General features: G+C 53.9%; 1 protein-coding gene across 7 annotated transcripts; it reads left to right on the top strand.

The window, feature by feature from the left end:
* Positions 1 to 544: 544 nt before the first annotated feature.
* Positions 545 to 9,818, top strand: C11H11orf24 (chromosome 11 C11orf24 homolog). 7 transcript variants are annotated; one of them, XM_037011621.2, is made up of 6 exons: positions 545 to 721; positions 1,538 to 1,642; positions 2,201 to 2,254; positions 3,739 to 3,995; positions 7,453 to 7,619; positions 8,393 to 9,818. In XM_037011621.2, the coding sequence occupies exons 5-6, from the start codon at positions 7,550 to 7,552 to the stop codon at positions 9,514 to 9,516; spliced, it is 1,194 nt and encodes a 397-aa protein (XP_036867516.1). In that variant the 5' UTR covers positions 545 to 721; positions 1,538 to 1,642; positions 2,201 to 2,254; positions 3,739 to 3,995; positions 7,453 to 7,549; the 3' UTR covers positions 9,517 to 9,818. The 7 variants fall into 7 exon arrangements, with proteins under 7 accessions (XP_036867516.1, XP_036867517.1, XP_036867515.1 ...); XM_037011622.2 differs by lacking the exon at positions 1,538 to 1,642; XM_037011620.2 differs by lacking the exon at positions 2,201 to 2,254.
* The last annotated feature ends 483 nt before the right edge of the window (positions 9,819 to 10,301 follow it).

The raw sequence follows: 10,301 nt of genomic DNA, 5'->3' as shown, positions 1-10,301 counted from the left end.
GGGCTGAAACCCACTGTTAAGACAACGGGTAGGTTGATTTCTAAGTAAGATCACCTTACCGTATCTTTCCTCTACACTCCATTTTGCCCGCTGTTACCCACGTCTTACAATTAACAAAGCATTTTGTTGAGTCTGTTTCCGCGTCTGCAAATCGGGGACAGAGCGCCTCTTAGAGCTACTGCAGAGCAAAGTCAAAGAACCTGCAGGTGAATCACGGAACCAAGGGCGGGCTGGGCACGTTGTAGCGCTCAAACCGCGCTGGCCGCCACTACCAGGTCGCCACCTGAGGCCGGATCCAGCCTGAGGGAGGAGGGCAGGGGCGTGTCAGGGCCCCGCCCTCGGGTTCTACGCCGCTGCGCTGCCTGGGCAGTCGCGGCTCCGGCAGCCGCAGTCCGTAGCCCAGAGCTGGGGGCCGGGCCACAGGTACGGCAACTTCCGTCCGCGCTCGAACACAGCCGGAGTCGCCCGCGGTGTGCGGTGCCCGAGCGCAGCCACGCCCCCACTTTCGGCTCGCGACAGGCTGTGCCAGGCACCGCGGGCCCACCCTCCTCCGGTGACGTCACTTCCGGGGCGGCCGGGGCGGGGCCGGCTAGGGCGGCTGCCCCGAGCAGTCCCGGCTGGCTTCCCCGCCGTTCGCGACCTGCCACGTCCCCAAGCCGGACCGCGGGCGCTTTCCCGCCGTTCGAGGGCCGCCGGGCCGCCGCAGGCCTGCCGCGCCCGGGTAAGGGGCCCGGTCCGCCGCCCGGGGGGCTGTTGTCACGCGGCCTGAACTGGCGGTGGCTGAGAGGGAGGTGGGGTGGGAGGATGAATGGGGTCTCGAGAGGCAGAAGGCGGACGATGGGAGAGAGTGGGGGCACAGAGCACAGGACGGTGAGGAATAGGGGGAGAGGCAGGAACGGCGGAGTCGACTGGGGGCCGAGACTCGAAAGGGGCGTGGATGGGGGCCCGGAGGCCGGAGGGGGAAGAGGGCGAGGGGACCCCACATCGGGAAGGGGCCCAGGCTGGTCCAGTTTGGGAGCGGAGGACGGGAAGGTTGGGGCACCCGGTGTGCGGGGAAACTGAAGGGCCTTCCCGGGGCAAGGCTGTTGTCCTGAAAGACGGTGCTGACCTTTTGGGAGACCCAGGCCTCCCCCAGCCCCTCTTCATCTGGGAGGGAGTTGGGCATTTCCACCTACCTGCCTGCCTTCCCCATGTGAGTCTGGGTGGCCCCTTAGCGTGTCTGTGAGGCTGATAGGAGGAAGGAGCACCCACGTGGTTTGCCGTAAGACCTAAACAGTGCTTAGAAATCTGCCTATAACAACGTGCATTTTTCCCTCTGGAGGAAGCATCTCTAAGATTTCAATAAAATCATCCAGGAGAGTATTTAAAATACAAGTTTTCCACTTATAGGGTGGACTTACCTAATGGACAGAAGAATGTCAAATTTACCTACATTGCCAACAAAAATTAGGCCTTTGATCAGCATTTAACTGTGATACCAAAACTTCCAGAAACTTGGAAGTGAGCAATGTAATTAAGATGATATCCAATGCTGTAGGTTCCCATCTGCCATGGAGAAACATCTTTGAACCACAGGGCGAAGTCTATATCTGCAAAATGGCAAGCCTGTATTCCTTGGGTTCTGCTGCCAAAGTTCAGCCAGGTGATGTGTCAAGATAAGTTATCTGTGGTTTGCCCTGTATTTACTAATGCAATTCCTATTCTTTAGTACATAGAGCTTTTCCAGCTTGGAGTAGGGGCCCTGGCCACGTTGTTGCTGATAAATATGTATTACTAGCTTCATGGAAGGTGGGGGTGACACTTGCAGTCCTGTGCCAAGCCTGAGGATTACTTGTGTTGGGTCTTAGGAACCTGAGAAAAAGGAATTCAGCAATTTGAAGTTGGCTTTCATGTAACTTGTACACAGCACTCTGCATGTAACAGATTCATAAAAGAGTTTTTTAAAAAAACAAGCAAAGGTTGGAGACACAGGAACTGAGGAGGGGAGGTGTTGGGAGGCATCAGAATGTCAAGGACCAGAAAAGGATCAGGAAGTTGACACCCAGAGCCACAATCTGGGGGTGCCTTTCTAATGGACCATCACCTGGGAGTTGACCCATGAAAAAGGGGACTCCTAGCACCAGCCTATCCTATCCTTCCATCTGTCCTGGTCTTCCACATAGTGTTAAATCTTTCTTGCTTATTCCTCTCCTTTCCTCAGGCTCTCTTTCCAACTATAGTAGTCTGACCTTGATCTACCCAGTCTTCATACCAGGTAATGAGAATAACTGGTTAGATCCTCATTTAAGGTTCACTGAGCCCTTTGCAGGGGAAACTATTATTTCAAATCTCGCCAATGATTTATCCATTGTGAGTCAATTTATAAAGATTAGTGCAGATCCCCACATGTTAATCTTGACATTTAGAATATGCCGTTGGAACGTGGAGGCAGGACCATACCAGAGACATGAAGTCACAGCACAACTAGGGCCTATTCTTGACTCTGCACAGCGGCCAATTCCTGTTTCTGTGGGAGTGATCACCAGCCCCACTGACTGGGAGTGACTAAACAGTGATGGTATCCAGCGGAAGCTTTCTGAGAAGCTTGAGGAGTTTCCTGAATTAGCCTTCTGGAGAGGCTCCAAGAGTGCACTCACCTTTGTTTGCAACCGTGTGTGTGGTTACCCACCCGCATCTGTATGACTGCCTGTATGTGCCTGTACATGCATGCGTGTATGCGGCTGGATGTGCATGCAGCTGTGTGCACACAAGTGTGACTACATGCACGCATGGATGTGCCTGTGCATGGGTGCATGTGGCTATGTGCACATGTGGGTGTTTGTGCTGGGGTTGGGCCAGTCTTGGTCCTTAGGCAGTATCACTGTCTGCCACTGTAGGAGGTAACAAGCTGTTTCTTTCATCTCCTCCTGAGTTTACATTAAATATGCATCAATGAGAGAATTTTTGTGTTGGTTAATATCTCTGCATTACAACTGTACTGCTGGATTTCTCTAAAGTTTTGGTTGGCTCCTAGAAAAATTGATATATATAAATCATGAAGTTTCTCTAAATTATTAAAACTTACCTATAAAACTGTCCAAAGGGATTACTCTGTGCCCTTCTGCCTGGCAGCTCAAAGCACTTGGAGAAGATCATATGTTTTCTTTCATTGGAGCCTATCAGAAAAATATGTTCCAAAAGCTATTCATACTTGTTAAAAAAAAAAAAGGAGAGAGAGAGAGAGAAATGACGTAGAAAATAAAAATCACCAGTAAATTCCTTCCCTAGGGATGACCATTATTAACAGTCTGGTATAAATATGTCCAGACCCTTTGACAAATGTCTGTTTAAATAAAAATAGGCTCATGGTGTGTATACTGTTGTGGTGTGACCCGAATGGTACATGCTCCTCATTTCCCATGTCAATAAGTAGAAATCTGTTTACTTTTTAGCAGCTGCCATACTATTTTATATATGGATGAGTCAGATTTTACATAACTGTTCTAATTTTTTGCTATTTACTATTACAAATAATACTGTGATGGACAACTTTGTAGACCTACATCTTTGGACATCCCTCTAAGTGCGCCCTTAGAAGAATTGCACCCTTAGAAAGTGCTACATAAGTTTTGACATTAACAATTTTGATATATATTGTCATTTTCCAATTATAATGATCTACTGAATGCTGCTATTTCCTGTGCCTCCTGCTTCACTGGACTTTTTCCTAAGGAGTGTTTATTCTTTTTCAAACCCTAGATGTGTGTAATCAGAGTGGAGCATCTGCGTGTGTCCCACACGTGGCACAGCATGCCATGGCTGGGAGTGCTCTGCAAAGCTGCCCTTGCCTCCTGCAAAGCCAGACCTCACCCACCAGCACACGGTGCCAAGCCCACAACTCTCCAAGGAGGAAGGTGTCCCAGCCTGGGAGCATGCCCTGAGCAGCTGACTCTGGTGAATGTCCAGTGCTCAGCAGGTGGGCCACCTGCTTTGTGAAGAGACAGGCCCTGGAGAAGGTACCGAGGGGGCTTTGCCTCGGAGTGGGAAAGGAACAAGGAAAGGCAGCACAGCCCAGAGGGCCGAGCCTCCCCCATAATCAGGAGGGCTGTGGCCTCCAGCATGTCGCCACCAGAGGCTCTGCCTCCTGAGGCAGACCGGGACAATGGTCCACAGGTAGGGTGGACCAGAAGGGGTGGGATCCGTGTGGTCCTCTGTGGCCTTCTCTGTGTCCATCACACAAACACCAAGCACCGTCGAAGGTTCCTGGTGGCCCTGCAATACCATAATACTCACGGGAGCCCCCTATGGCTGCACAGACAGGGGTGCTGCATCTCACTGATGAGGGGGGTAGAGGAGCTGCCTCATAACAGAGGGGACCCTGGAAGGACACCAGCTGGAGGCTGGCCCTGAACCGGGAATGAGCTGTGCCGTGTCTGTTCCAGGGTGAGGACTGGACGGTGGGGAAGAAACCCCTTCAGCACCTTGAGTCAGTCCCTCCCTGGCTTAGCTGGAGCAGCACTCTGAAGCCCACTGTAACATGCTGGGGCAGGGGTTGGCAGACTTGGGCCAAGGGCCTCCTGCTGCCTGGGTGTGCAGATGAAGCTTTGTTGGGACACAGCCACGCCCGTCATTGACATACAGGGATTCTGCACCCTGGCAGCTGACTTGAAGAGCTGAGATAGAGGTCGCATGGCCCACAAAGTCTAAAATATCTGCTGAATAACACTTTTCAGAAGAATGTCGCTGACCCTGCTGTAGAGTTCTGTAGTTCTCTAGAGGAAGGCGCTAAGACCTGGGGCCCATTCAGGAGGCCCCGTCCCGTCACCCCACCCCAGCGGACCCCAGATCCAGGGCTCAGACACTGGAGGCATGTTGGGCTCAGCAGTGGTGGCATTTTAAATGCATTCAGTGATGTGACTGGCCAAAGAGAGGACCATTTAGATACACATTTCCCCGGAGCCCAGCTGTGTTGCTTCAGCTCTTGGGGGATGTGAGTTCATTGTGCCTGAAACCTTCCCGTTTCGGTCCCTCCCTCTCATGGTATTGGTCTGTTTCTTCTCTCCCCTGCTATCCCCCAACTTGCTTCTGTCAGAACAAAGAATGCCTTTTGTACCCTGAAAAAACAGATGCAAATCTGTGGTCTGTGGGGCTGAGTTAACTATTCTAACCCTCTAAAAAACACCAGGGGCTCTTCCAGACATGCAGCGTGCAGCTCGACTCAGGTTTGCGACTCCTGGAAGGAGACTCGCAGCACCACCGGAAGGGGCCCACCTCTCGGAGGGGCTGTGCATGCCAGGGATTTCCCAGTCATGGGCTGTCTGACAAGAGTCCCCACTGATCACAGGCAGAAAGCCAGTGTGTGGCCACCCCCCAGACATTCCTTCAGGCTGCTTTCGTGTAGCTCCCAGCAGAGGGAGGGCTTCTCAGCTGGGCTGCGGGTTCAGCCAGGTGCTGGGCTGGGACCTGCAGATGTTTCATGTGCCAGTGGGGGTGGGAGTGTAGGGGAGACACCAGTGGGGGGCTGGATTTTGAAGGCTGCCTTGGCCACGTTAAGGAGCTCTGGGGTACCCTGGGACCGTACAGGATTTAGGCAGTGGAGGCAGGGTCAGCTTTGGGGGTTTTCTGGCAGCTGTAAGATGGCAGGTGAATCTGGGCCAGGGTGTTGGATGCTTGCAGGTGATTTGTTGTTGACCCTTAGGGCTGATGGAGGACAGCGACTCTGCCCTGATCACAGGAGCCAGCCTAGCTTCAGGGCTGTGGAGGGCCGTGATGAGCAGCTAGGCTGGGTGAGGAGTGGGTCACGATGTTTCATTCAGAGACTTGAAGGCTTCCTCTGTGGTGTTCATGGAGTTCATTCAAGAACTTCCTGGCGAGGGCCAGCAGGAAAACTGAAGGTATAGAGGGTCTTCAGGCAGCACCAATTCAGGAGGCACCCTGGGGAGCCCCAGGCTCATTGCCCGCCCTCCAACACTCAGTGCAGCTGTGTTCTGCTTGCCCTTTGCACAAACTGAGTGTTTAGTCATGGACTAACATGTGGCCAAGCCATTGTCCAGGGCGGGCCTGGGTCTCACAGGTGGCTGCATGGACTTTGGCGATCGGGTAAAACAAGGGTGGGATCGGGGCATGCCCAGGGCCAGTAGGACATGAGAGACCCTGGTGAGTGTGGGAGAGACCCTGTGCACTCAGGAGATGGGTTGCAGTGGGCCCAGTCTCCATCCTGGTGGCATCTCTGGAAGTTTCTGCAGTCATACTATTGCTGTGCAGAGCCGGGCCTCTGCGGCCTGGTCCTTGCAGCCCACCTGCCATCTCTTGCGGTTGCCACCCCTTCCAAGTCCCTCAGCCACCTTGGGTTTTGTCCCTCCTGCTTCATTGTTGCCACTACTGCCTCCTTGCTGGGCTCCTCTCATGGACCCTCCCTGGCCTGCCCCGCCCACTGAAGCACCTTTCTGCACTGGCCACAGCCTTGCCTCAGGCCTGCAGGGGCACCTGTCCCCCCAAATCCAGACTACCCCATGGCGGTCTGCCTCTCTCTAGTCTGATCCCAGCCCCACTGCACTGTCCCTAGGCCTCTGGCCTTGCTGTTGTCATCTGCTGCTCTCTCTCCACCCCTTTCCCACCAGGTGGATCCCGTCCATCTTTCCAAACAGCCCAGGTGTCCTTTTCCCAGAAACATTCTCTGGCAACCTCCCACATCACCAGAATCCGGTGCCCCTCTGGACCTCTATTGCACCCTGTCCTCCACCATCCACCATTGGGGTCTTCACAAAGAGGACCAGCTTCCAGCTTATCCTTCAAGGCCTGCATGGGTACCATTTCTACCCTGCTTCCCCACACCCAGTTGCACCTGTGCTCTACTCCTGCAGTGATGTCTTTTCTGTGTCTCCTACTGGATGGCAGGCTCCCTGGAGGAGAGAGTTGTGTGGCTTTCATCTTTTTGTCCTAAGTACACTGTTACACTGTCTGGTACATGAGCAGGTACTCAGGGAATATTGGATGAATGGTTGGTAGGTGGATGGTTGGTTGATGGAGGATGGGTGATGGATGATGGCTGGTTGGCCAGATAATTGATGGGGGTTTATGGATGGCAGAGTGGCATCTCCCATGGGAAAGGGATGGTCAGTTGTCATTGGGCCTGATCTGTGTCCTGCAGACCACAGGGGAAGTTGAGGAGGAGCCCTCGGCTCATCGTGGTGATTGGAAGGCTTTGACCCTGTGAACATGACCATCTCAGTCTTCTCTCTACTGCTCTTTCAAACTCTGAACTCTGGATTGGGATAGTGGGCACTTGCGGAGGTTGAGACACATAATGAAATTGGGTCAAGAAGTGATTTAAACTCATCAGATGCAGACACTGGGCCAGTCACTAGACCACGGTAGCTGAGATGCTCGGTGCTCTCGCTGCCCAGGCACTTTGTACCCACTGCCCCAGGCAGGGCTGTGCCACTGACCAGACACCTTCATTCTTGACCACAGGTCCCCCGGCCAAGCAGCAGGGACTTGTTAGCAGCCTGAGAAGCAGTTGCTGGGAGCCCTGGACAGTGCCCGGCCTTGTTCCCAGCTCACCTGCAAGATGTGGACAGTCCTTGTGCTCATCTGCGTTTCCTCCTTGTCTTTGTCTGAAGGCCTCCGCCAGGATCCAGGTAGGTGAGAAAGCTGTGTGGCTGCTGGACAGGCCCACTGTGAGCCCAGCACACCCTGAGCCTGAGGGGTGTGTGCAGGCCCTGCCAGAGTGTCAGGAGCCCAGCTCCCTGGGGGGATGGGTTTTCAGGCCAGGCTTCTCCAGGGCCAGACAAGTCGGGAGCCCCCAAGGGGCTGGGCCTCTGAGCCCCACTGGCCCTGAAAAAGTTCACCTTTTTTATGAACTTGATCTTCACTGGGGAGCTTGGACATTTATATATTAAACATTTAATTGTGCCCCTACTCTGTGCCAGGCACTGTCCATCTCCAGGAATTCCTGCTGCAGATGTTTTCATAAAGGCAAGAATTCTTTTATGGTGTGAATATCTGAGCCATGGTTTATCTGCTCTGGGAACCTGGGTGTGTGTGATGGGTTTTTTGATCGTGAATCACACCTGTACATGAGGCTTTCACTCTCTCTGATGTTTTGGGAATTGAATCAAAGAGTAAAGCTCTTAAGCCTTTGATGGGCTTGGAGCTGAGAGAGGGCACAGGAGTTTTTAAATCAAAGTGCCGAGTGCCCTCCGGTGGGCTGGAGGCAGAGGGATGCGTGCAGTGAGAGAGAAGAGGGAGGCTTGCTCACACGTCTCCTTTATTCTCCCGCGGTGGAGCAAGTCACCGCAGGGCTGCCCGGGCCAGCCCGGTGAGCTGGAACATAGACAGTCTCTAAGTGATTAGTCCACCTGCATGGGATGGAAAGTGATGGTATCTTTTTTTCCCCTCTTCTGACTTTAAGGGCCCTCAGTCCTCAATGAGACGTCACATAGTTTTGCCAATAAAAATGCATCTGTGAAACAAATGATAAAAGTCTTTAATAAAACGAAGATGGCCATGGTGACCACTTCTCCTGTCATGGTGACCACAGGGAGTTTGACAGCCAACCCCAAATCCCCCATGGTCACAGAAGGGCACACACCCAGAACAGACGACACCTCACCAGCTGGGGAAGGCACCCCGGACCAAGCGGCCTCCAGGGTGCCCACGCCGCCACAGCCCACAGCCACAGGACAGACTCCGCCCTCCACTGCCGTGCTCAGCATGGCCCATGCCCAGGCTCCCAGCAGCAGCTCATCGCCAAGGGTGGCCCCTCTGATGACGCTGGCTACAAGTGCTCAGATTGCCACCGCCGCCACGGCAGGTGCAGGTGGCCAGACGGGGACACACAGTCCTTCTCAGCACATGCCCGGTGACTCCATAGACAGCCCCATGCCCCCCAAGAGTCCCCATGCACTTACCATGTCCACACAAGGCCCCTCTGTCCAGGGGTCGACGGCTGGGCCTGTCACTGGCACAAGTTGGCCAGCACCCACCCTCTCTAACACAACTACAGAGCCCACCACCACCCTCTCTGTGGCCTCTGTGTCCACGCCAGTGATGAGCACCACCAAGGCACAAGGCAGGGAGCCGGCTGCCAGCACAGCGTCTGCACCTGTACCTCACACCAGCCCAAACCCTGAGGTGGATGCCACGTCCCCCACGACACAGCCAGATCCTGCCCCATCTACCCAAGGGGCCATGGGGCCAGGTACTCCCCAAGCCCCAGAGCAGGTGGAGCCTGAAGCCAGCCCAGGTACTGCTTCCACCAGGCCAACACCCGGGAGCTCAGGTGACTCTAAGATGCCAGCCACAGACTTGTGCCCGCTCAGCACCCAAGGTCAATACCTGGTGGTCACCACCGAGCCCCTTACCCAGTCTCTGGTGAGCAGAAGTTTCCTCCTGGCGGTGCTCTTACTCGGGGTGACACTTTTTGTCACAGTTTTGGTTTTGTTTGCCCTGCAAGCCTACGAGAGCTACAAGAAGAAGGACTACACACAGGTGGACTATCTAATCAATGGGATGTATGCGGACTCAGAAATGTGAGGGGGAGGCCTGCACAGCTCCAGCCCAAGAGGCCGGGCCCTTCCCTCCTTGCATTTTGCCTCTGAGACCAAACCAAGTGCTTCCAAATTCTTTTGGTGCAATTTAGGAGATATGCCAGATGCTTAAACACAACTAATTGCTGTCGGATTAATTCCATGATCACTGAAGAGTTGCTGCTGCTCTCGTATTTATTTTTGTAAGCAATCATGTGGATGGGGCAGCCGGTGATTCACCACTGATGGGCAGGTGGCCCTGGTGTGGATCCTGACCAGAATTAAAGCAATGACTGCTTTCCACTCAGACCGTGTCTCCCTGTCTGTGCAGGCTACGTCCTGCCCACCATCACACCCAGGAGAGCCTTTTCAAGATGCATATGTCAGGGTTTATTGTCATAAATATTTAACACACAGGAGGCCCTGGAAGTCTGCATCTGTGCTGCTTTCTTGGGCTTTGCTCTTATGCCCATACCTGCCCACGCTTGGGCAGGAGGAGCTCCAGTGTTTGGGGGTCTCCAGTACCAGGTAGAGACCAAGTCCTTTCCCCTAATCCTCCTTTTTCTGGACTGTTAGGTGGTGAACACATGGAGCCTGATTTGGTCACAAAATGGCTAAATACAGCATGTAAACCCCACCTGAGCTGTGCAGGAGGCCAGGTCAGCCTGGCCAGACCTCCAGGGACACTGCACAGCTCATGTGGAAACCCAGCAGTCTCGTACAGTGGGACAGCCATCATGAGCACCTTGCCCAGGTCGCCAAGAGCCCGGGGAGAACCCTGAGCCCAAGTAG

This window comes from Manis javanica, chromosome 11 (genome assembly GCF_040802235.1).
Source record: "Manis javanica isolate MJ-LG chromosome 11, MJ_LKY, whole genome shotgun sequence".
In the NCBI taxonomy this organism is placed as follows: Eukaryota; Metazoa; Chordata; class Mammalia; order Pholidota; family Manidae; genus Manis; species Manis javanica.
This window is presented reverse-complemented; position numbering and strand designations above follow the sequence as displayed.

What these genes read in the sequence shown, in the direction of transcription:
- C11H11orf24 (XM_037011624.2), top strand. Translation starts at nt 7,550, where the DNA reads ATGTGGACAGTCCTTGTGCTCATCTGCGTTTCCTCCTTGTCTTTGTCT. An exon ending in AGGCCTCCGCCAGGATCCAG is followed by an intron (nt 7,620 to 8,392) that starts GTAGGTGAGAAA and finishes TCTGACTTTAAG; the next exon opens with GGCCCTCAGTCCTCAATGAG.